Source organism: Lolium perenne, chromosome 6, assembly GCF_019359855.2.
Source record: "Lolium perenne isolate Kyuss_39 chromosome 6, Kyuss_2.0, whole genome shotgun sequence".
NCBI classification, from domain to species: Eukaryota; Viridiplantae; Streptophyta; class Magnoliopsida; order Poales; family Poaceae; genus Lolium; species Lolium perenne.
The window spans coordinates 43,124,944-43,150,867 of NC_067249.2; the positions used below are offsets into that span (position 1 = coordinate 43,124,944).

Sequence of the window (25,924 nt, forward strand, 5' to 3'; positions counted from 1 at the left end):
AAATATGAAACAGCTTTCTTGTTTTGTAACTGAATACACATATATTGTGAAAACTAGTTGAATGCCCGTGCGTTGCTACGGATTCTCATGTTTTTTCTTTACACGATTACACGATAAATCACAAAAGGTACAAGGTCGTATCCTTTGTGAAATATCTTATCAATCAGAGAGGAATTATGGAAATATATAATTATAACATGACTGAGAGGATTCATTCAGTGAGTAATTCACATGAGTTTGTAATTATTTTGTCTTTTAGACAAATAAATAGGACATGTAAATTAGTGGAATCTAGAGGCGACACTGAAAACGCCAGATAGAGAATTCCCGTGTGAGAAAAATAAACTTGGAACACTCCTTTCTCAGCACTTCGGTTCTATCAGATTCAGAATACATCTCAATTGCCTATATATTTGTCAAAAGCTCATTCTAATGTGAATAAATCTTCATTTTCTAGGGATACCTAAACATATGCTTATTCAGTAATGGAACAAAACATACATCTTGTGGGCAAAGAAAATGGATTCGGTTCATCCAAATAAATAATGCACTGTGAGATACTGTCCATTCATGATAAGTATTAGCTACACATGGTTGAACAAAACATGTAACCAAAGTAAAAATATATCTTGGAAAATGGATGATATGAATTATTGTGGTTGCTTCTGGTAGTATGAACGATGTGTATGATGCAGTCCAACTCAATCTCTTTCTGCCAACGTTACACTATTTTAGCTTTCATCATGGAAATCAAAAGATCTTCCTAATTTTTTTCTCTATATAGATGTCTTTACTTGTCTGGAGCACAGAGTTTAGAAGATCTGCCATATAACTTGTTTTATGTACGAGGGACAGGAACATTTTTTATCATGGCATCATTGATCTGGTCTACTTTTCACAGCCGTAATTACTGAAGACATGGAGGAGTTTTCTCGCGTAATGAATGATTAAATGATCCATTTGCAGAGCTGCACAATATAAATTAAGATATCCAAATGTACCTTGGAATAATTGTAAGTTTTATCATGTGCTTCTCAGATTGGAATATAGACCAGTATGTTCCTCGTCGTAGATTCTGGCACTTGTGGGAGGAGGATCGCGGTAGGCCCGCGAGCTCGGCGCAAACGGAAGAGGAGTGATGGACCTTGTCTCGCTGGATATGCAATACATGTAATCATCTGGATATGTATAGCATAAGTTAATCGATGATCTCACAGAAGTTGGTGTTAGAAGATGATAATTTAATAAGAAAACCTATAAGCATGTGCCTTGTAAATGAAAAATATAGGGTAGATGGTATAAACCAACAAACCTGATCGTCGTGTTCCAAACAGATCCTGAAAAAAAGCCCGTATGCATCGCTTTGATGCAAAGGCTGGGGCTTCGTTCCCCTTGTCGAGAAAAAACAGATCCTGAAAATATGTATATATCATTGGCAAGTGCATTTCTGCTACTCTAGGATGTATTGAAATATGTAGATGAACAAGAAACTGCGATCTCTTTCATCTGATGTTTTCATGATCCACCTTTCTAATAGTTTACTAGGATCACAAGATTTTCCGTGGGAACTACAAAGGTTCGGAGGTGTACAAATGCACATCAAAGAGTGATTTGCTAATCATAAAATTGTTACTAATAATCACTTTTAGAAAACAGATAAATAGATGTAGTGTAAATTGTATTGCCAGCTTGAAGTTCTGAGAAGGGAAAGTAGATGATTATAGAAACAAATCTCAATACTGATTCTCCATGAACATTTTATTCACAAACTTTACACCGGTAAATTGCATCTGCATCCACCTAATGATGTACTGTATATAGACATGCATTCTAACTTATAGCTGTACAGTAATTTTTTTTTTGCGAATCTAGCTGTACAGTAACTGAAAGAGCACTATACCTTAACATCTAAGCCATCTCAACGATAGGTAGGAGTGACAATATTATTCAATGTACCTCATGAGACTTGGCAGATAGAAGGAGTGACAATTTTAGTCAACTTACTTCACGTATCCACCTAATGATGTACTGCATATAAACAGGCTAACTTGCAGCTATACAGAAACTGAAAGTGATGTACCTAAACATATAACCATATCTCAATGGTAGGTAGAAGGAGTGACAATATCAGTCAATTCGCCTCAGCAGAAATGGCGGATAGAAGGAGCGGCAATTTTAGTCAACTTACCTCAGTAGACATGATAACCGCATCAAACCAGTGATCGCATTTTAAGGCATGCAGAAGTGTTTGTTGACAGGTATCAAAATCGGAAGAACGTTAATTTAACGCCAGACTTCCTTAAATGTTGAAATACATGTTCAACATTAGGATCACAGAGCTTCCATAAGCAGAAGTTCTTATTGGGTCTATCAGGCAAAGAAATTTTATTTCACTTCGTATAGTTCCTCAAAGTACTCTAAGCCTGAATCATATTTTACTTTTCATGGTTGTACATACTTAATAAGAGATGTACCTGTAGAGTACAGTCGGAGCATCATGAATTTTGCGTAATGTATATTTATATCTTGTAAAAGGCGTTGCTCCCCATGTAGGCCAGAATGGCTGCTATTTAAATATTGTAACAACCTATTTTCTTTAATCCACGAAGTACCAGGAGGCTTCTGCAGTGAAGTTCTCAAAAAGAGATGCATCTACCGTTCCTATTTTAAAACACCCACATACATGGAGTACTATTTAACATGACATGCGTACATATATTGCTCAACATGCCAGTAGCTTGACTAACACGTGATGCAAAACCTCTGCAGTTTTTAAGTTGACCAGGAATTAAAGATAATAGTAACCCTCCCTCCTCACGGTTCGTGCTGATTGTTGAGTGGTATCCAGTTCATATCAAACTAAAATCTTGCAACTTAAAGAAACTCAAAATTCTAACCCCTAAATGAACTCACTCATTTGGCATAATCGACATCTATACCCCAACCTTCATACAATCACCCGGGCTTAGTCCTGGTTCCTCCTTCATCCATGGCATCTAGTTTTCCCTGTTTTTAGAAACTGAGCACACATGTTTCACTACACCAATATGTTCTCATAAATGTAAACAAATATCACCTGAGAATACTCTCAAAAGAGAACCACACCTTTTCTTTACTGTTGTTATTTCCAATAGAAGCATAATCCAGCGATAAAGACCATGACTTTGGTGTGTAGTAATATGTTGGAAGGTTTGAACCTCTATATCCCACCGAAACAGTTTGCAAGATAAGCTCTCTCTTGGGCAGCAACCTAAAGCACGGAAGAAATATTTATGCAATCTATGCATATTAATAGTGTTGAAGTTGATATACCACTATTGAGTTGCTGGGATATATAGCTATGGGTAAATTCACATAAATGGGTCCCTTGTTAAGATGTACGACATTTGTTGACAGATTTCTGATTGCTGGAAAAAGAAATTTCCCACCATAATTGCTAGCATGAGCCAATGATGCCAGCCTCGCCCATGTTAAGAACAAGAGAAAAACTCCTTCATTAAAATTTATCCAACCTTCTACTGGTGTAGCAATCCACATATTTCAACTATTTATCTCTATTAGCATTAACACATGCAAATGCATCATGTTTTTTTCCTTTAGCTACATAAGTAAAGGAACTAAGAGAGAGTTGCAGAAAAACGAAGCATTATATGGAATAAACCATGTTGGTCTTTACTGACCTTGTGAAGTAGAATATGCAACTGGCAGGCCATGCATAGCTGAACTTCAGTAAATTCAGAGGAAAGACATATTTGTAGAGTACAAAATATTGCATAGTGATGGAAATGGATAATAATATGGATCAAATTGCTAGTAAAAATATTATTTTTTACCTTCATGCATAATTGCAGAAGTAATAATAGCTCAGTACCAGATATATGGTTTACGAGAACAATCGTACACTTTTAGCATATGCTTTTCCTTATAGCAGTAAAATCCGCTCAATCACAATTGTGTTGAAGTCAAAATAACCTTTAGAACAGAAAACTTCGAGTAATTATTATCTTGTGCTGGCGGACTTCGATCAGGAATTCAGGATGCATAATCATGTATGTTGCTCCATATAGCACTGTACCAGACTTAATACAATCCGTGACTACTTGCACGTTCAGACAACGTCGAAATTCAGAGCACCGAACGCGTCATTGCACAACGCCATCAGATCCAGCCCTGTTGCAAGCAAGGCCAAATCAACACCCAAAGTTGAAGAGCAAACACAATTACAGAAGAAGAAACGGCTCACAGTCGACGGGAGGGTGGAGGCTAAGCACCGCGAACTGCTGGAGGGCGGCTAGTGCTCACCTTGACTTGGAGTCGAGGGTTGACCGCGCCACAATCTCGGACACGGGGGCGCCGAGTTCGTCCTCCTAGCAGCCCCGCCCCTAGCCACCAGAGGGCGCCCAGAGCCAAGAGGGAAGAGGTTGAACTCTCCACAGGTGCACCCTGGGAGAGGCCGAGCTCTCGGCTGGTCCTCCTCCGGCGGGCCGCGAGCTTCTGTGTAGCGCCGTCCTCCTTGCACACGCGCAGGCTCAACACATGCTGCACCTCACCCCACCGAGGTTCTTCTATGTCCCATCGCAGCGATGATGATACGGCAGGAGCCAAGAGGAGAATTAGGGAGGGATACTGTTGAATGTAGATAGGCTGCAGCCCAGTAAGGCAGCCCAGTAAGGCAGCCCATATAGTCTACAATTCCTGAAATCTCAAGGCCCATCACGTTGGCAGCTTGGGACAGCCTTGGGGGACAAAGTTTAGTCCCGTTGGGAGAGAGTTGGAGTGGTATATAAGGGCTGCTGTTCTAGTCATTCCAAGTGAGTGAGAAGAGAAAGAGCCCTCGCGCACTCCTCCTCCTCCGCCCGCCCCGCCTCGTCACGCACGCACGTCGCGTTTCGTGACTCGAGTTCGAGTTCGAGACACACTCAAGGAAGCCTAAACTTTTTGCTTGGTGCACCAACTGTGTTGGGTACGTGTCGACCTGCATGTGCATGTTCGCCGCGTGTCCCTGGCTTCCTACGCGTGTCAACGCGGTCGGGTCGGGTCGGCTTCCCAGGCTATACAAGGAGACAGATCAGATCTAGAGAAATATACAGTTCTCAGAACTCTCTAGTTCCTCTCTCTCGTGAAGTTCCTTTTGCTGCGCTACTCTCTAGTCTTCCCCATCCCGGCGATTATGCACAAATGTCCGGGAGAGCAGGCCTCCGAAACTCCGTCCGTTGAGATCCCGCACCGGGAGACGGCGATAAGGTTTTTGGGGAGCGTCTCGGCGCGATCGTCGCCATCGTTCGTCCTCTTCTTCGACGACCCGGCTGCTTCATCGATAGATCCGTCTACACCATGGGCGACATCAACAATACCCATGGTGGTGGTGTCTTACTGGTGCGACCTTCCCGGTCGCGATGTACGTGCTTTTCCTCTCCTACCTTGCACTGCTACTTGTTCCATGTTCAGATCTGATGCATGTGCTTAGTCTGATGAGTATGGTTAAGTATGCTTGTGCATCTGTAATGTTGCTTTCGGTAATTAAACTCACACGGAAATTGCCTAATAATCTAACAATCCAAAAACCTTATGTGCTTAGGCAATTTTCACCGTCTGGTTTTGCTGCTGCGCTTAAACCGAGCCCGTTTACGGGTTCTCATTTCAAGAGATGGCAAAGTAAGACCCTCTTGTGGCTCACTTCTATGGGCGTGCACCGTGTTGCGGAAGGTACTCCCAGAGGTCCGCTTACTCCTGAAGAGGATAAAGCGTTCGGGGATGCCACCGTAATCTTTGTGGGTGCCGTCCTAAGTGTGCTTGGAGACAAGTTGGTTGATGCTTATCTGCACATCCGAAATGGGAAGGAACTGTGGGATGCACTAGACGCCAAGTTTGGTGTCATTGATGCAGGAGGTGAATCAGATGCTATGGAGCAGCTTCAATGACTACGAGAATGGTTGAGAACCGATCTGTAGTAGAACAAAGCTCATGAGATACAGATCATGGCAAAGGAACTTGAGCTCCTCAAGTGTGTGCTACGGACAAGTTTGTCGCGGGATGCATTGTCGCTAAGCTTCCCCTTCATGGAGGAACTTTGCCACTTCCCTGAAACATCAGAGGCATGAGTTTTCTGTTGAGAATATCATGGGCTCTCTGGATGTTGAGGAGAAGGCGAGGGCAAAAGACAAACACACTGGAGGAACCGAGGGACGTTCTGCTGCCAATATGGTGCAGAAAAATGCCCACAAATCCAAGGGAAAGAACAAGGGAGTCTCCCAGACTACCAACTTCAAGAAGAAGGGGAAAACGGAGAAGAAAGATCCTTGCTGAGTGTGTGGCGAGACTGGCCATTGGGCCAATCGTTGTCCACAACGCAAAGGAAAGAAATGTCAGGCTGGACAGAACTCAAATTCTGTCAGCATGGTCATTGGCAACACAGAGGAAGGAACTACGAGGGTATGGTAATATGTTACCTATCGTTCTTTCGGTGTTTCAGCCCACCGAATGGTGGGTTGATACAGGTGCTAATGTTCATGTGTGTGCTGACATCTCCATGTTTACCTCTTATCAGGCACGAGGTTCCTCAGTAATGATGGGGAATGGGTTACATGCTACTGTTCGTGGTGTTGGCACGGTAGATCTGAAGTTTACTTCGGGAAAGATCGTGCAACTGAAGAACGTGCTGCATGTCCCTTCTATCAAGAAGAATCTCGTTAGTGGCTCCCGTCTTATGAAAGATGGGTTTAAGTTGGTGTTTGAGTCCAATAAAGTTGTACTGTCTAAGTATGGAACTTTTGTTGGAAAGGGATATGAGTGTGAGGGAATGTTGCGCTTCTCTCTAGAAGACTTCTGTGATAATGTTGTGAACCATGTAAGCACTAGTGTTAATGAAACTAATGTTTGGCATTCACGACTTTGTCATGTTAATTTCGGTTGTATGACGCGGCTTGCTGATATGAGTTTAATTCCGAAATTCACCTTTGTCAAAGGCTCTAAGTGCCATGCTTGTGTGCAAGCAAAGCAGCCTCGCAAGCCTCACAAGCCTGCGAAGGAAAGAAACTTGGCACCACTAGAGCTCATACATTCAGATCTATGTGAGATGAATGGTGAGTTGACAAAAGGTGGAAAGAAATTTTTCATGACTTTGATGATTCCACTAGGTACTGTTATGTGTATCTCCTCAAAACTAAAGATGAGGCTCTTGATTTCTTTAAAATCTATAAGGCTGAAGTTGAGAATCAACTTGAAAGAAAGATAAAAAGGGTTCGGTCCGATCGTGGTGGAGAGTACTTTTCTAATGAGTTCAATTTATTCTGTGCGGAACATGGTATAATCCATGAGAGGACGCCTCCCAATTCCCCACAATCCAATGGGATTGCGGAAAGGAAAAACCGTACTCTAACAGATTTGGTTAACGCCATGTTAGATGTTTCGGGTTTATCCAAGGAATGGTGGGGGGAGGCTATATTGACTTCATGTCATGTCCTAAACCGTGTTCCAACCAAGAATAAAGAGATTACCCCTTATGAGGAATGGGAAAAGAAAAGACCAACACTCTCCTACCTACGAACTTGGGGATGTTTAGCTAAAGTGAATTTGCCAATCACCAAAAAGCGAAAGCTTGGACCAAAAACCGTGGACTGTGTCTTTCTTGGCTATGCTGCCCATAGCATTGCTTATAGATTTCTTGTGGTGAAATCTGGAGTGGACGACATGAATGTTGGCACCATCTTTGAATCAAGAGATGCTACATTCTTTGAGGACATATTTCCTATGAGAGATATGCATGGCATGTCTAGTTGGGAATCTGATCCAATACATGAAACTCCTATGGAGTCTGATGAGGAATCTGATGATGAGAGTTCAGATTCTGATGAAGATAACAATGAAGCTCCCACAAGGAGTAAGAGACAAAGGACTGCAAAGTCTTTTGGTAATGATTTCATTGTGTATCTTGTGGATGATACTCCCACTACCGTTTCAGAAGCTCTCGCATCTCCCGATGCGTACTCATCGGAAGGAAGCGGTTCAAAGCGAGATGGATTCCATCTTGGCTAATGGAACGTGGGAGTTATCTGAGCGTCCTTATGGGTGCAAACCTGTAGGATGTAAATGGGTATTTAAGAAGAAGCTTCGAGCTGATGGTACTATTGAGAAGTACAAGGCTCAGCTTGTAGCCAAAGGCTATACCCAAAAGGAAGGCGAAGATTTCTTCGATACCTACTCACCTGTGGCGAGATTGACCACCATCCGAGTACTACTGTCATTGGCTGCCTCACACGGTCTTCTCGTTCATCAAATGGACGTTAAGACGGCTTTCCTAAATGGAGAGTTGGACAAGGAAATTTACATGGAACAGCCTGATGGTTTTGTACTACAAGGTCAAGAAAGAAAGGTGTGTAAATTAAAGAAATCTTTGTATGGTCTTAAACAAGCACCCAAACAATGGCATGAGAAGTTCGAAAGAACTTTGACATCTGTGGGCTTTGTTGTCAATGAAGCCGACAAATGTGTGTATTACCGCCATGGTGGGGGTGAGGGAGTTGTCCTATGCTTGTATGTGGATGACATACTAATTTTTGGGACAAGTCTCAAAGTGATTCAGGAGGTAAAAACCTTCTTATCTCAGTGTTTCGAGATGAAAGATCTTGGAGAAGCTGATGTTATATTGAACATCAAGTTATTGAGAGATGGGAATAATGGGATTACACTTGTGCAATCTCATTATGTTGAGAAGGTGTTGAGCAGATTTGGCTATGCTGATTGCAAATCTTCTCTCACACCTTATGATCCTAGTGTCTTGCTTCGAAAGAATGAAAAGGCAACTAGAGATCAATTGAGATACTCTCAAATCATTGGTTCACTCATGTATTTAGCTTGCGCTACGAGACCTGATATCTCGTTTGCTGTATGCAAACTTAGCCGGTTTGTGGCCAACCCGGGAGATGATCATTGGCATGCTCTTGAGAGAGTGATGCGCTATCTAAAGGGAACCATGAGTTATGGAATTCATTATACCGGGTATCCAAGAGGACTTGAAGGGTATAGTGACTCCAATTGGATTTCTCGATGCTAAAATGAAGGCCACAAGTGGATATGTTTTCACTCTTGGTGGTGGCGCTCGTTTCTCGGAAGTCTTGCAAGCAGACCATCTTAACGAGGTCAACTATGGAAGCAGAACTCACAGCATTAGATACAGCCCATCGTCGAAGCGGAATGGCTTCGTGAGCTCTTGATGGACTTGCCTATGGTTGAAAAACCAATACCGGCTATCCTCATGAACTGTGATAATCAAACTGTGATTATCAAAGTGAAAAGTTCTAAGGATAATATGAAAAGTTCCAAACATATCAAGAGGAGATTGAAGTCTGTCAGAAAACTGAAGAACTCCGGAGTGATAGCATTGGACTATGTCCAAAGTGCTAAAAATCTGGCAGATCCTTTCACAAAAGGACTATCAAGAAATATGATAGACCTTGCATCGATGGAGATGGGTTTGAGACCCACTTGAGTTGCCGAGGGGGTAACCCAACCTATGTGATCGGAAATTCCGTGAAGTAGGACCTGGGAAAACAAACCGGAGTAACTGAGTTGAGAGAAAATTTAATACTCCCACTCCGCTGCAGATGCAATTCTCTCATAGCTACTGTAAGACAGGTTGACAATGTCTTAATGTGTTCTGAGCGGCTCTTGATGAGCGAAGACGCTGTCCTACAGGGCGATCTTTGAAGAACACACCTATATGAGTGACACTACTGGTCATAGTGTGGGAGATTTGGGTGAATCTCTAGTAAGCTCATGAAAGGCCGAGGAGTATGACTTATAAGCTCCACCCGAGGGGAAGGCTATGGCAGCCTAGTACCGTGCCGGCATTGAGCGAAACTTGCTGCACAAAGAATGACAATTCAAGGCATAGTCCATTGTTCAGTTGTAGTCAAGCGTAGCACCTTGCCTAAGTGGAAGTTCAACTTAACAGTCTCCACTGAAGTGCATGTATATTAAACAGTGAATGGAACTAATGTGTCATCTGATGTGCATATGAGATCTGGTGGGGGATTGTTGAATGTAGATGGGCTGCAGCCCAGTAAGGCAGCCCATATAGTCTACAATTCCTGAAATCTCAAGGCCCATCACGTTGGCAGCTTGGGACAGCCTTGGGGGACAAAGTTTAGTCCCACATTGCTAGTTGGGAGAGAGTTGAAGTGGTATATAAGGGCTGCTGTTCTAGTCATTCCAAGTGAGTGAGAAGAGAAAGAGCCCTCGCGCACTCCTCCTCCTCCGCCCGCCCCGCCTCGCCTCGTCACGCACGCACGCACGTCGCGTTTCGTGACTCGAGTTCGAGTTCGAGACACACTCAAGGAAGCCTAAACTTTTTGCTTGGTGCACCAACTGTGTTGGGTACGTGTCGACCTGCATGTGCATGTTCGCCGCGTGTCCCTGGCTTCCTACGCGTGTCAATGCGGTCGGGTCGGGTCGGCTTCCCAGGCTATACAAGGAGACAGATCAGATCTAGAGAAATATACAGTTCTCAGAACTCTCTAGTTCCTCTCTCTCGTGAAGTTCCTTTTGCTGCGCTACTCTCTAGTCTTCCCCATCCCGGCGATTGCGTGCACAGCTGTCCGGGAGAGCAGGCCTCCGAAACTCCGTCCGTTGAGATCCTGCACCGGGAGACGGGCGATAAGGTTTTTGGGGAGCGTCTCGGCGCGATCGTCACATCGTTCGTCCTCTTCTTCGACGACCCGGCTGCTTCATCGACAGATCCGACTACACCATGGGCGACATCAACAATACCCATGGTGGTGGTGCTGCTGCTGGTGCGACCTTCCCGGTCGCGATGTACGTGCTTTTCCTCTCCTACCTTGCACTGCTACTTGTTCCATGTTCAGATCTGATGCATGTGCTTAGTCTGATGAGTATGGTTAAGTATGCTTGTGCATCTGTAATGTTGCTTTCGGTAATTAAACTCACACGGAAATTGCCTAATAATCTAACAGATACGCTGCCATTACCGTGAGCGCGGAGTGCTTGATCTAGCTAATTTGTACCTAATTGATTGACATCATAATTACCGTGAGCGCTCGATATGGTTATGCGATTATATTTGGTGAAGGAAATATTTCTTTCCTAATTACTTGATTGATTGATAGCGTGATTGATGATATCATGCATGTTCTTTCGGTGAGGTTTGATTTGCAGTCAAATAGATCGATGCGGAGCCTATCAAATTGGATTGAACGGTCCGGATTGTTTTAATGACGACCATCAAAGTGCGTTGAGTGTCAAACGACCAACTCCCATTTAATAGTAAAGATGTACATGTAGAATTTTTTGTCAAATTTTGAAATATGATTTTTTTTAGTAGACGGAGCTTATGCGCCTAGGAGGCGAATTGAATTTCAGGAAGGAAACATGATACACCCCGATTCATAATAATATTGTTATTTTAGTTTAAATCTAAACTAAAATCATAACGTTAATCTAAACTAAAATCACAACACTTACTCGGAAATTCAATTGGAAAACGCTGTCTCTCCCCGGGGGAACACCGCAGAAATCCTCCGAACGGAGCGAACGACGCGTGTCCTTCCAAAGGCGAGTGATAGAGTGGGTCCCACCACGTTCTTATCGTCTCTTCCATCGATAGGAACGGAGACTACACCACACCCAGGCAGCGCCGCCGCCCACGCCCCCATGGATGCGCCTCCGCTCCCGGCGCCGCCCACCTCGCCCCCGGTGGCCATCCGCCGCGGCCATCCGCCGCGGCCATCCCCGGTCCTCCTCCTCTCCCGCGCCGCCCTGGAGCTCCATCCGCCGCGGCCATCCCTGGCCCTCCTCCTCTCCCGCGCCGCCCCGAAGCTCCATCCATGGCGGCCTCCCTCCCCTCCTCTCCTCCCGCGCCGCCCGGAGCGCCATCTAAGGCGGCCCCTCTGCATCGCCGCAACCCGCGCCGGCTCGGAGCTCCATCCATGGCCGAATCGAGATGCATGTGGTTCTTCCCGAGCTCGACCGCTGCTGCCTCGCCACCGGCCATCTCTCCCACTGTCGCCTCGCCGCCGGCCAGCGCGCGAGTTCAGGACGTGGGGTAACGCGGGATTCCGCCATGGATCCGGTGCTCCTTTTTGGCCGTTCTCTGTAATGCTACCCAACAGTTTGTTACAATAGAAAAAATATATTATGATCCTACAATAGTTTTTTCTTTTTGCTACTTTTAGTTCTACATTTTTGCTAATATAGTGTAAATTGTTTGCTACCATCTCTCCGGCAATTTGGGTCTTTGTGACGAAAATGTGATGCTACAATTATCTGCTCTTTTTGCTACCTTAATTTAGCGTTTTTGCTAACATAGTATAAATTATTAGCTACAATTCTTTTGGAAAATTTTGTCTTGCTACCATTATTTTTTCATCAATGCACAGTTTGCTATAATAACAAATTTTTCTTGCTACAATATTTATGCTTTCTTGCTACTATAATACATTTTTTCTGCTACCAAGTTTTCGGCGAGGTTTTCCGGTGATGTCTCCGGTGATGTCTCCGGCGGCATCTCCGGCGAGGTCTCCGGTGAGGTTACTTTTGCTACATTTCTATTTTCGTTTTGCTACAATAGCATAACGTTTATGCTACGTGATCTCCGGCGAGGTCTCCGGCGGACTCCGGCGAGGTCTCCGGCGAGGTCTGTGTGTTTTAGGTGAAAATAGAGTTTGCTACAATTGAACCGTTTTTTGCTACTTTGGTGCATCATGGTAGCAAAAGTGGGAGAGAGGGCTGATTGGTTTGATCTGACGGCTGAAATCGTTTCAGATCAGTTGATCAGACGGTTGGGGACCCGGGGGCCCAGCACTCCCCAATTCAATTCGGCTGGGAGAGTCCAGAGTAGTGGGTCTACCGAGCCAAAGTGGATCAGCGCCACGATAGTGTAAGCCGGAACTCCGTGAAAGCCATGGCCTCCGACCAACCGCCGCCACCGCCGCCGCAGTCGGCGCCGCCGCCCGCTCCCACAACCGTATTCACTCTCGGCGACGATCTCCTACGCGAGATCTTCCACCGCCTCCCCTCCCTCCCGAGCCTCGTCCGTGCCGCCTTCAGCTGCCACACCTTCCTCGACGCCGTCCGCTCGTCCCCCGCCTTCCGCCGCCAATTCCGCGCGACCCGTCCACCCCCTCTCCTCGGCTTCTTCTTCGACCCCGACTGCCCCGCCATCCCTGCCTTCGTCCCCATCCGCCGCCGCTCCGACCCCGACCTCGCAGCCGCCGTCCGCGGCGCCGACTTCTTCCTCACCCGCGTCCCCGACAAAGAAGACGCCTCCCCTGGGTGGGTCGTAAGCGACTGCCGCGACGGCTACGTCCTCCTCCGCCAAGGATGCCCCGGTGAGTTAGCCGCGTACAACCCCCTTACACGGGCCCTGCATCTCATCCCCCCGACGCCCCATGAGATCTTCGACGACAGCCAGGGCTATGCCATATACCTGGATCGCTTCATCCTCTCCTCCCAAGACGGCGACGGGACGTTCCGCGTCGTCGCTACCTGCCGCGACGAGTCGCGGGCGCGCGCCGCCGTGTTCTCGTCGGAAAGCAGGGAGTGGCAGATCTTACCGTGGTCGGAGCCTGTGACGCCACATCCTGGGAAGAAGTACTGGCTTAAAGGTGGCACCATGGTGAATGGGTTGGTATACTGGATACACACCAATGATGCCTACTTGCTCGTTCTGAACACTGCAACGCTACAATTCTCTCAGATGGATCTGCCGCCATGCTTGGAAGGGCAAAATTACCTATTTAGGATTGGCGAGGCCAAGGATGGGAAGCTTTGTCTTGTTTGCCCAGTTGACTTTGATCTCGATGTTTGGTTCTGGAGGTCCGACGATGATGGCGTCGAGAGATGGATGCTAGACCAGAGTTTTCAGTTAGAGTCGTTTGTTGAGTCCATCAGGTGTACAATGGAACATGTTGAACTGCATATTGTGGATACCATCAATGGATTCGTGTACTTCTCTACCGGTGAAACGTTCAACTCTGCTGATTCTCCCTCGTGGTTCCTATCTTTATGCATGGAGACGGCGCAGGTGGACAAGCTCTTTCAGAAGCCGCTTGACAGTCATGTCCACCCCTACATCATGGCATGGCCTCCATCTTTGGAAGACAACAAGGCACATCCTCGACTCCAAGGTGCTTGACAAAATGTGGGCAAGGTATCACAATGTTTTGTTTCAGCAGCTGTGTATGGAATTTAAAAGTATTTATGTTCTGAAGATGAGTAAGAAAGGACCATCTTTATTTTGAGACATGAGCAAACTACGTGTATGTTCTAGTTTTAATTTAGCATGTGATCGTGTTTTTATTTTCATTAGATAATTGTTTTCTCAGTCACGCCCAAGGGCCTGCTATTAGTGCTAAGTTTAGAGCTATGCTGTTGTGGCAATACACCTATTTATTGTCTTCAGTTCGCCTGTCTGTATGACTGGTTACATTTCTTAACTCGTTCAAGTACTACATCCTGATTATGTGACAGAGATTCCACTTTTCAGTTGTTATAGTTGTCATTTTGATTTCATTCTTTGTATTTTAATTTCTACTGTTCCTACCTAAATACTCGATTGTTTGTTTTGTTTCCCCCCTCATTCACCTTAATATCTTAAATGTGATTTCCGTCCATCTCTGTGTGTACAACACATTGCAGTGAACCATTTTTAGGCATGCTTCCACAGTATTGAAAATTATTTGTTTTGCGCGAGTTTGTCATGCTGCCTTTCTCATTTAATCAAGTATATTAGTGCAGATGATTTACCATTTTATTTGTGTTGTGATCAAAGATGTCTTTTCAGTTTGTTTAGAATTTTGTGCACCATCGCTGAACTTCGCAGTTTAGAAAAAGGGGCATCGTCTTATAAAACTAGGATTAATTTACTGCATCTTTTTGGAGACCGTAGGCATTGATTAAAAGGGAATTTCCGAAGGTTTAGTTCAAATAATACTATTTATGGATTTTGTGTACTTCTCTTCTGGCGAAACATTTGACAATGTTCTTTGTCTATCGTGGTTCCTATCTTTATGCATGGAGACAGCGGAGCTGGGCATGCTCTTTCAGAAGATATTTCACACTCATGGTCGGCCCTACATCCTGGCGTGTTCTCGCTCTTTGCTAGATAACAACGTGTACCCTTGACCTGAAGGTGCTTGACAAATGTTGAAAAGGCATCATAATGTTTTGTTCTTTGGCTGCTGTATGGAGTGTCAAGTACTGGTGTTCTGAAGATGAGAAAGAGACTTCCTTTTCTATTCTAGACACGAGCAAAGTGGTCTATCTACATTTTGAAAGTTCCATCAAATGATTGCTTGTTTTATTTATTTATTTTCATGAGGTGTTTTTTCTTCTCAATCATGTCCAAGGATCAACATTAGTACTGCGCTCTACTGTTTACAGCTCTATAGTCTACAACTTGGGTGTATTTCTGAACTTGTTCAAGTATTTACATTTTACTTCCGTCTTTGAGACAGAAAGGTTCCACTTTATAATAGTTGCGGTTGTCGGTTTGATTTGCTTTTTGTTTTATTGCCAGTTGAACTGATTTTGATTCGGATTGTTTCTAACTAATATTCGATGGGGGTGTTCCCATGTTGCAAGAATCCAACTTGTTTGCTGTTGCCTGCTGCTGTAGCTGCAAGTGTTAGAGGCTGTGTCTGCTGTTGCTCCAGCCGCAAGTGTTGAGGTTGTGTCTGCTGTTGCTGTTGCCACAAGTGTTAGCGGCTGTGTGTTTGCTAGTGCGGCAAGTGTCAGCGGCTGTAGTTGGCGTCCTCCACTTCGTGTTTGTTTTGCGTTACTTATCTGTTTTAAATGTTGCTGTTCTGTTTTCAGCTATCGTTCTGATTTAAGACAATTTCCTGCACGGTTCCTTCCATGATCTCATGCCTGTGCTCAAACTGCTGCTCCAGAAGATGTGCCCAAGCCAAAATAGACGGTCTCTCAGAGCATCTCCAACAGGCGCGGCAAAAATAGGCGCGCTATACCTAGATTTCACCGCGCTGTAAACAGATAGCGCGCGCTGCGGTGAAAGTTGCCCCGCCGGAAGCGCCATTTTGTGGCGCGTGCTCGGGTGGAAAAAGTGCTCCTCCGCCGGGCGCGCCATTATGCAGCGCGCGGCACGGCGCGGCCGTTTTCGTTTCAAAATAAATCAAACAAATCAAACAAAACACGAAAATTTAATTGAAAATACGAAATATATTAAAAGTTCGACGATACGGCGCGACATTTTATTTTAAACTACTCTAATCCTACTCCGAATCCCAGTCGAAGTCCGACGAGTGGTTGCTTGGAGTAGTCTCGGACACCGGCGTCGAAGTCCACTCGAAGGAGGAGGAGGAGAGGATGATGGTGGACGTCCCTGCGCCGTTTTTTTTCCTCCTCCCGCCTCGCCGCCTTCTCGGCCGTCGCCGCCTTCCTTGCCGCGGACTCCGCCCGACGCTTCTCGCGGCTCGCCTTTTTCTTCGCCGCCGCCGCCTTCGTCTCCTCCTTCTGCGCGTAGAACGTCTCCATCGCGGTGACGTCCTCGGGAAACTGGCGCGCCCACTCGAGGTGGAGGCGCTCGTCGCGCTCGGCGATGAGGAGCCGCTGCTCGAGCTCCCGTTGGCGCCGCGGCTGCTCGCGCGTAACGGCCGGCGATGGCGGCGGGGGCTACTCCGCCTGCTCCCGCGTCTAGACGTCGTGGAAGTTCATCTGCCGGCGGGAGCGGCCGAGGCGCCAGGCGACGGCGTCGTAGCCCCGCGCCGCCTCGTGCGCCGTGTCAAACGTCTCGAGACGGATGCGCTCCTCGCCGGAGCGGATCTCCGCGTCGAAGCGGCCGCTTGGCCGCGCGCGAACGCCGCTGTAGCCGGAGGCGGAGCGGCGGCGTGGAGGCATCTTGCCGAAGTTGGAGGCAGAGCATCGACGTGGGAGGCAGAGCGGTGGAGAGAGAGAGAGAGAGAGAGAGAGAGAGAGAGAGAGAGAGAGAGAGAGAGGCGGAGCGACACGCGGAAAGTTCAGGTGGTTGGCGTGCGCGCGCGTCGCGTTTATAGAGCGCGCGGCAGCCGACGCGGCAAGTTTCCCGCGCGCCAACTCGCCCCAGCTCGAGCACCGTTGTGGATAACAACAGACGCTAACAACACGCCGAGAAACAGATCTCATCAGATTCGAATAAAGGCGAGAAGACTAAGCCGTGGACAGCAATCGGCTAAAAGTACTGCTACAGAATTGTGGGTTCAGTTGAGTCCGTCCTCTTGGAACTGAATGAAGCGGCTGCCTTGATCGCCAAACATGAGATAGTTCATCCTGTCAATGCCGATGTCCGAGATGGGCTCGACGGGTTGGCCCGCTCCCGTTCCCGGGGAAGACGCCGCCGGATAACGGGCGTGTTCATCTGACAAAAGGATCCGCGGATCGTCAGTAATGACGTTTCTGAATCTGAACATCTGAAACGACCATAGAGGAATGTATTTCATTCCCCCTGGAAGGTCTGGATTCTCACCGGAGATGGTGTCGAAGGAAGCCGGCGGAGGAGAGAGCAGGAAGTTGGACGCCACGTACAGGACCACGACCTGCGCCGCGGCAGATGCAACCTCTTTGAGTCCCGATCAGGGACGAGTCGGGACGGCGGCAAGATCTGGCGCAGCCGGAGAGAGGGCGACGGGCTCGATGGAGACTGGCTTCTCCCGCTGGCTGTGGCACAAACCGCTATCTATCTAAGCTAAAACAGCCATCACCCGGCCAGGGGGTGATTTGACCGGTATTTCATAGTTAGGGGGGTTATGCGCCCTAGTTAATAGTTAAGGGGGTTAGCGTCCCAAAGGTGATACTTAGGGGGGTTATATGGACTTCTTTCCTACACAGCCATGGCCATGGCCTCGTAGCAATCGCCGCCGCCGCCGCCCGCTCCCACTACCGTAATCGATCTCGGAAACGATCTCCTCCGCGAGATCTTTCTCCGCCTCCCCTCCCTGCCCAGCCTTGTCCGTGCTGCCCTCAGCTTCCGTACCTTCCTCCACGCCGTCCGCTCGTCCCCAGCTTTCCGCCGCTCCTTCAGCGCCGCCCGCCCGCCCCCTCTCCTCGGCCTCTTCTTCGACCCCGACGGCCCTGCCATCCCAACCTTCGCCCCCCTCCGCCGCCGCTCCGACTCAGACCTCGCAGCCGTCGTCCGCGGCGCCGATTTCTTCCTCACCCGCCTCCCCGATGACGACGACACCTTCCCTGGGTGGGTCATTGGAGACTGCCGTGACGGCTACGTCCTCCTCCACAACTGCAACGCGGGGCAATTCGCCGTCTACGATCCCCTCACACGGTCCCTGGATCTCATCCCCCATCCGCCCGAAGAGCTCTTCGACAACAGCCACGGCAACGCCGACTACCTTGGGTGCTACATCCTCTCCTCCTCCCAAGACACCGCCCAACCGCTGCGCCTCGTCTACACCTGCCACGATGAATCACGCGCGCGCGCCGCGGTCTTCTCATCGGATAACAGGGAGTGGCAGATCTTTCCATGGTCGGAGCCCGTGACGCCACAGCCTGAGGACCAGCATTGGCTTAAGGTTGGCACGATGGTGAATGGGTTCGTCCATTGGATACACGCCAATGAAGCCTACATCTTCGTGCTGAACACCGCCACTTTAGAATTCTCTCAGATTCGGGTCTGTCATTGGAAACCATACAATCATCACTGAGAGACCGTCTATTTTGGCTTGGGCACATCTTCTGGAGCAGCAGTTTCAGCACAGGCATGAGATCGTGGAAGGAACCGTGCAGGCGATTGTCTTAAATCAGAACAATAGCTGAAAACAGAACATCAACATTTGCAACAGATAAGTAAGGCAAAACAAACACGAAGTGGAGGATGCCAACTACAGCCGCTGACACTTGCCGCACTAGCAAACACACAGCCGCTAACACTTGTGGCAACAACAACAGCAGACAAAACCTCAACACTTGTGGCTAGGGTAACAGCAGACACAGCCTCTAACACTTGCAGCTACAGCAACAACAGCAGCAACCAAGTTGAATTCTTGTAACATGGGAACACCCCCGTCGAGTATTAGTTAGAAACAATCCAAATCAAAATCAGTTCAACTGGCAATAAAACAAAAATCATATCAAACTGACAACAACAACTATTATAAAGTGGAACCTTTCTGCCTCAAAGACGGAAGTAAAATGTAAATACTTGAACAAATTCAGAAATACACCCAAGTTGTAGACTATAGAGCTTGATGACCCACAAGTATAGGGGGTGTATCGTAGTATCTTCGATAAGTAAGAATGTCGATCCCAACGAGGAGCAGAAGGTGTTGACAAGCAGTTTCGATGAAGGATTCACTGTAAATGCTCACAGACAAGTATTCAGGGGGTTTTGATGTAATAGTTGAATAAAGTACGAGTAAGTAAAGTGCGAGAGTAACAATTGCAGCGAGTGGCCCAATCCTTTTTAGCACAAAGGATAAGCCGGTTTGTTTACTTATAATTACCAAACGTTCTCGAGGACACACGGGATTTTAGTCTAGTGCTTTCGCTACATACGGCTAAATAATCTTCATTGTTATGATAAGTGTTGTGTGGGTGAACCTATGCTAATGTACCGCCCTTCCTAGGACTAATACATACTTGTGATTATACCCCTTGCAAGCATCCGCAACTACAAGAAAGTAATTAAGAATAAATCTAACCACAGCCTTAAACTCTGAGATCATGCGATCCCCCCTGCATCGATATACCAACGGGGGTTTAGATTTCTGTCACTCCGGCAACCCCGCAATTAGCAAACGAATACAAGATGCATTCCCCTAGGCCCATAAATGGTGAAGTGTCATGTAGTCGACGTTCACATGACACCACTAGAAGAATAACACCACAACTTAAATATCACACCATTGAATATTACTCAACCATAGTTCACTACTAACATTTAGACTTCACCCATGTCCTCAAGAACTAAACGAACTACTCACGAGACATCATATGGAACATGATCAGAGGTGATATGATGATGAATAACAATCTGAACATAAACTTGGTTCAATGGTTTCACTCAATAGCATCAATAACAAGTAGAGATCGATACCGGGAGAGTTTCCCCTATCAAACAATCAAGATCAAACCCAAATTGCTACAGCGGTGACGAGGTGCTGCGGAGGAGATGGCGGTGATGATGGTGGAGATGATGATGATGGTGATGGTGATGATGTCCAGCTCGATGACGGTGACGATGGCGTCGATTTCCCCCTCCCGGAGGGAATTTCCCCGGTGGATTCCTGCCCGCCGGAGAGCTCTTTTCTCTCTGGTGTTCTCCGCCCCGCAGAGGCGGCTGTCACTCTTCACGAGGTACCCTCTGTGGCTTAGGTCTTCGGGACGAAGGGTTTCGCGAAGAAAAGGAGGCGAAAGGGGTCGTGGGCCCCCCAAACCACATGGCGGCGCGGCCAGGGCATGGGCCGCGCCGCCCTAGGGTGTGGGCCCACCCTGGGTCCTCCTGGCCCCTCCTTCTGGCTTCCTTCGTCATCTTGAAAATAGGATTTTTGGTATAATTTCCTCCCACAGTTGATCTTCCGAAATATTGTATTCTGACGGTGCTTTTTCCAGCAGAATCCTGGCTCCGGTGCTTGATCCTCCAATAATGATGAAACATGCAAAATAGATGAAATAACATAAGTATTGTGTCCCAATATGAAATATATCAATGAATAACAGCAAATTATGATATAAAATAGTGATGCAAATTGGACGTATCAACTCCCCCCAAGCTTAGACTTCGCTTGTCCCCAAGCGAAACTGAGCTCGATAGACAGGACCACATGTTTATGGAGTGAAGAGTCGATAAATAAAATACGGACAAGAAGCATCATATTCATTCACACAAGACATTATAGTAAACAACCTCTCATAACTCATCTTGAAACAAGTATAAGGTAATCACAAGTAAAGGTGCATAAGAAATCATAATTGGTGATGGCAAACTTCGTTCTTGGTCAGAGAACAATTAACAGATTATATTTACCTCATTGAGCAGCGCTCTCATGTTAAAGTTTATAAGGCACAACTTGCATACTCAATCATAATGGTCTTTTCATGATCATTGATAACTTGCAAAGCTATATTCATTCAGATAAAACTTGTACTAAACAAGGAAAAATAAAAGACATGATGAAGCAAATCACAATATAATGGTTTGATCACAACTACTCAAATGATTGCTTGAGATGGAGGGAAATAGGTTTACTGACTCAACATAAAGTAAAAGACAGGCCCTTCACAGAGGGAAGCAGGGATTAAATCATGTGCTAGAGCTTTTTCAGTTTTGCAATCATATAAAGAGAATAAAAGTAACATTTTGAGGGGTGTTTGTTGTTGTCAACGACTGGTAGCGGGTACTCTAACCCCCTTGCCAGACAACCTTCAAAGAGCGGCTCCCATATTATTTTCATTTTGTGTGGCACTCCTTCCAACCTTTCTTTCACAAACCATGGCTAACCGAATCCTCGGGTGCCTGCCAACGATCTCGTACCATGAAGGAGTGCCTTTTTATTTTAGCTTTATTATGATGATGACACTCCCCCCAACCTCTGCTTACACAAGCCATGGCTAACCGAATCCTTCGGGTGCCGTCCATCAATCACATACCATGGAGGAGTGTCTATTTAGTTTAATTAATTTGGGACTGGGAATCCCATTGCCAGCTCTCTTTGCAAAATTATTGGATAAGCGGATGAAGCCACTAGTCCATTGGTGGAAGTTGCCCAACAAGATTGAAAGATAAAACACCACATACTTCCTCATGAGCTATGAAACATTGACACAAATAAGAGATACTAAGTTTTGAATTATTTAAAGGTAGCACATGAAGTATTTACTTGGAATGGCAGAAAATACCATGCAGTAGGTAGGTATGGTGGACACAAATGACATAGGTTTGGGTTAAGGTTTGGATGCACGAGAAGTATTCTCTCTCAGTACAGGTCTTTGGCTAGCAAGGTTAATTAGCAAGCATAAGAGTCGAGGGAAACAAACAAATATACATATGATAGAAACAATCATGCATCTTCCTTGTAAGCACAAACAATTTTAACTTCAGAATAATAAGCTATGAGCTAACAAGAAAGAAAGACAATGAAACATCTACATGTATTTCTCTTTTCTATTTAAACCTCAAAGTGTTGTTGCTATTGACCAATGCTAAGTCTGCCAAAACCAAATAGATTTATTCAATGCTCCCAAAGTGATACCAATACTAACAACAAGGTAAATCATATAATAGAGATTGCAAACTAAAATAAGATGTGCAATATGTAAATGATAAGACTTCTCATTAATATTCCATAACGATAACTCACACCAAGGGATACATAGATAACCAACTAAAGGAGAGATACTTCCAAACTGCAACCCATCTTATATGATAACTTCCCTACTCATGATATGACACTACTTGACAATAAAAAGTAAAAGGTAGTGATAATGTGATACCGCGGCACTCCCCCAAGCTTGGAACAAACCAAGGGGATGCCAATACCGATGATGAATTACTCCTTTGGCGATGGTGGTGATGAACTCCTCCCGCGCTTCTTAATAAACTCCTTCAACTTCAGTTTCTCAGCTTGACAATTCTGCACTAAGATTCGAAGAGATTCATTGTTATCTGAAGTTGGCGATGACGACCTTGTGATGCGAATCGAGTGGTATTCCAGCATTCTTCGGAGACGGCAATTCTCCTCTTAGAGTATCTCCACTTCTCTTCTTAGAGCCCGATATTGATCACAAAACTCATCAGTAGTCCGTAGAACTTCTTCCAACATGGGGAAGGAGTCGAGGCTAAGAGCGGGTGGTAAAGGTCCCTGCAGGTTATGAGAAAAAGAACGTCGAGTGTCAACAGATCCCACTAAGATTTGCTTGCTCCTTCCGGCTTGCTGCTTTTGTCTTGATGGCACCTCCTTCACTTCTTCCTCCGAAAGCCCCTTGCCCTTGTCGTTGGAGGCCATGGTGCTTCTAGACCGAAAACAGATCCTGGCAGAAACAGCTCGAAAAAAAACACGTCGAGAACACGATATACGGACCTCCAGGGGTCCGGGGGATTATATAGCAATTTTTTTTACAACAAACGGAAAGTATCAGATCGAAACAGAGTCGGAAAGGGGCGACGGGGCGGCCAGATGATACGTCTCCGACGTATCGATAATTTCTTATGTTCCATGCCACATTATTGATGTTATCTACATGATTTATGCACACTTTATGTCATATTCGTGCATTTTCTGGAACTAACCTATTAACAAGATGCCGAAGTGCCGATTCTTTGTTTTTCTGTTTTTGGTTTCAGAAATCCTAGTAAGGAAATATTCTCGGAATTGGACGAAATCAAAGCCCAGGGGCCTATTTTCTCACGAAGCTTCCAGAAGTCCGAAGGAGAGACGAAGAGGGGCCACGGAGGGGCCATACCCTAGGGCGGCGCGGCCCCCCCCTTGGCCGCGCGGCCCTGTGGTGTGGGGCCCCCGTGCCGCCTCTTGACCTGCCCTTTCGCCTATAAAAAGTCTCCGTGACGAAAACCCCAGTACCGAGAACCACGATACGGAAAACCTTCCAGAGACGCCGCCGCCGCCGATCCCATCTCGGGGGATCCAGGAGATCGCCTCCGGCACCCTGCCGGAGAGGGGAATCATCTCCCGGAGGACTCTACGCCGCCATGGTCGCCTCCGGTGTGATGTGTGAGTAGTCTACCCCTGGACTATGGGTCCATAGCAGTAGCTAGATGGTTGTCTTCTCCCCATTGTGCTATCATTGTCGGATCTTGTGAGCTGCCTAACATGATCAAGATCATCTATCTGTAATTCTATATGTTGCGTTTGTTGGGATCCGATGAATAGAGAATACTTGTTATGTTGATTATCAAAGCTATGCTTATGTGTTGTTTATGATCTTGCATGCTCTCCGTTATTAGTAGATGCTCTGGCCAAGTTGATGCTAGTAACTCCAAGAGGGAGTATTTATGCTCGATAGTGGGTTCATGCCTCCGTGAATCTGGAGGAGTGACAAGAACCACTAAGGTTATGGATGTGCTGTTGCCACTAGGGATAAAACATTAGTGCTCTGTTCAAGGATGGAGTCACTAGGTACAGTACGCGCAATACTTAATGCAATTGTCTCGTTGTTAGCAACTTAATACCGGAGGGGGTTCGGATGATAACTCGAAGGTGGACTTTTTAGGCATAGATGCAGTTGGATGACGGTCTATGTACTTTGTCGTAATGCCCAATTAAATCTCACTATACTCATCATGATATGTATGTGCATGGTCATGCTCTCTTTATTTGTCAATTTCCCAACTGTAATTTGTTCACCCAACATGCTGTTCGTCTTATGGGAGAGACACCTCTAGTGAACTGTGGACCCCGGTCCAATTCTCTTTACTGAAATACAATCTACTGCAATACTGTTCTACTGTTTTCTGCAAACAATCATCTTCCACACAATACTGTTAATCCTTTGTTACAGCAAGCCGGTGAGATTGACAACCTCACTGTTTCGTTGGGGCAAAGTACTTTGGTTGTGTTGTGCAGGTTCCACGTTGGCGCCGGAATCTCTGGTGTTGCGCCGCACTACATCCCGCCGCCATCAACCTTCAACGTGCTTCTTGGCTCCTCCTGGTTCGATAAACCTTGGTTTCTTTCTGAGGGAAAACTTGCTGCTGTGCGCATCATACCTTCCTCTTGGGGTTCCCAACGAACGTGTGAGTTACACGCCATCAAGCATATTTTCTGGCGCCGTTGCCGGGGAGATCAAGACACGCTGCAAGGGGAGTCTCCACTTCTCAATCTCTTTACTTTGTTTTTGTCTTGCTTAGTTTTATTTACTACTTTGTTTGCTGCACTAAATCAAAATACAAAAAAATTAGTTGCTAGATTTACTTTACTTGTTATCTTGTTTGCTATATCAAAAACACAAAAAAATTAGTTTACTTGCATTTACTTTATCTAGTTTGCTTTATTTATTGTTGCTAAAATGGCCAACGCTGAAAACACTAAGTTGTGTGACTTCACAACCACAAATAATAATGATTTCTTATGCACACCTATTGCTCCACCTGCTACTACAGCAGAATTCTTTGAAATTAAACCTGCTTTACTGAATCTTGTTATGCGAGAGCAATTTTTCTGGTGTTAGTTCGATGATGTCTGCTGCCCATCTTAATAATTTTGTTGAACTATGTGAAATGCAAAAATATAAAGATGTAGATGGTGCTATTATTAAACTAAAATTGTTCCCTTTCTCATTAAGAGGAAGAGCTAAAGATTGGTTGCTATCTCTGCCTAAGAATAGTATTGATTCATGGACTAAATGCAAGGATGCTTTTATTGGTAGATATTATCCCCCTGCTAAAATTATATCTTTGAGGAGTAGCATAATGAATTTTAAACAATTAGATACTGAACATGTTGCTCAAGCTTGGGAAAGAATGAAATCTTTGGTTAAAAATTGCCCAACCCATGGACTGACTACTTGGATGATCATCCAAACCTTCTATGCAGGACTAAATTTTTCTTCACGGAATTTATTGGATTCAGCTGCTGGAGGTACCTTTATGTCCATCACTCTTGGTGAAGCAACAAAGCTTCTTGATAATATAATGATCAACTACTCTGAATGGCACACGGAAAGAGCTCCACAAGGTAAGAAGGTAAATTCGTCAAGAAACCTCTTCCTTGAGTGATAAGATTGATGCTATTATGTCTATGCTTGTGAATGGTAGGCCTAATGTTAATTCTAATAATGTTCCGTTAGCGTCATTAGTTGATCAAAAAGAATATGTTGATGTGAATTTCATTAAAAATAACAATCACAATGATTCCAGGCCATACCCTGCTAATGGTAATTCTTATGGTAGATATGCTTCATCTAATGAAGAAAAGATGCTAGAAATTGAAAGATCCACTAAGAGCTTTATGCA

At 45.7% G+C, this 25,924-nt stretch overlaps 1 protein-coding gene, 1 long non-coding RNA gene and 1 pseudogene across 3 annotated transcripts; 2 read left to right on the forward strand and 1 right to left on the reverse strand.

Moving 5' to 3' along the window:
* Nucleotides 1-210: 210 nt before the first annotated feature.
* Nucleotides 211-4,621, reverse strand: LOC127321573 (uncharacterized). The gene is made up of 3 exons (XR_011746735.1): nt 4,303-4,621; nt 1,313-4,170; nt 211-1,178 (listed from the first exon to the last, which is right to left on the reverse strand). It is a non-coding gene; the product is annotated as an uncharacterized lncRNA (long non-coding RNA).
* Nucleotides 4,622-12,846: 8,225 nt separating this feature from the next.
* On the forward strand, nt 12,847-15,509 carry LOC127321567 (uncharacterized). 2 transcript variants are annotated; one of them, XM_051350591.2, is made up of 2 exons: nt 12,847-14,164; nt 15,034-15,509. In XM_051350591.2, the coding sequence occupies exon 1, from the start codon at nt 12,917-12,919 to the stop codon at nt 14,147-14,149; it is 1,233 nt and encodes a 410-aa protein (XP_051206551.1). In that variant the 5' UTR covers nt 12,847-12,916; the 3' UTR covers nt 14,150-14,164; nt 15,034-15,509. The 2 variants fall into 2 exon arrangements, with proteins under 2 accessions (XP_051206551.1, XP_051206552.1); XM_051350592.2 differs by having other exon boundaries at nt 15,119-15,509.
* Nucleotides 15,510-17,843: 2,334 nt separating this feature from the next.
* Nucleotides 17,844-18,662, forward strand: LOC127321576 (uncharacterized; annotated as a pseudogene).
* Nucleotides 18,663-25,924: the final 7,262 nt, after the last annotated feature.

Coding starts and splice junctions, on each gene's coding strand:
- LOC127321567 (XM_051350591.2), top strand. CDS start 12,917: ATGGCCTCCGACCAACCGCCGCCACCGCCGCCGCAGTCGGCGCCGCCG.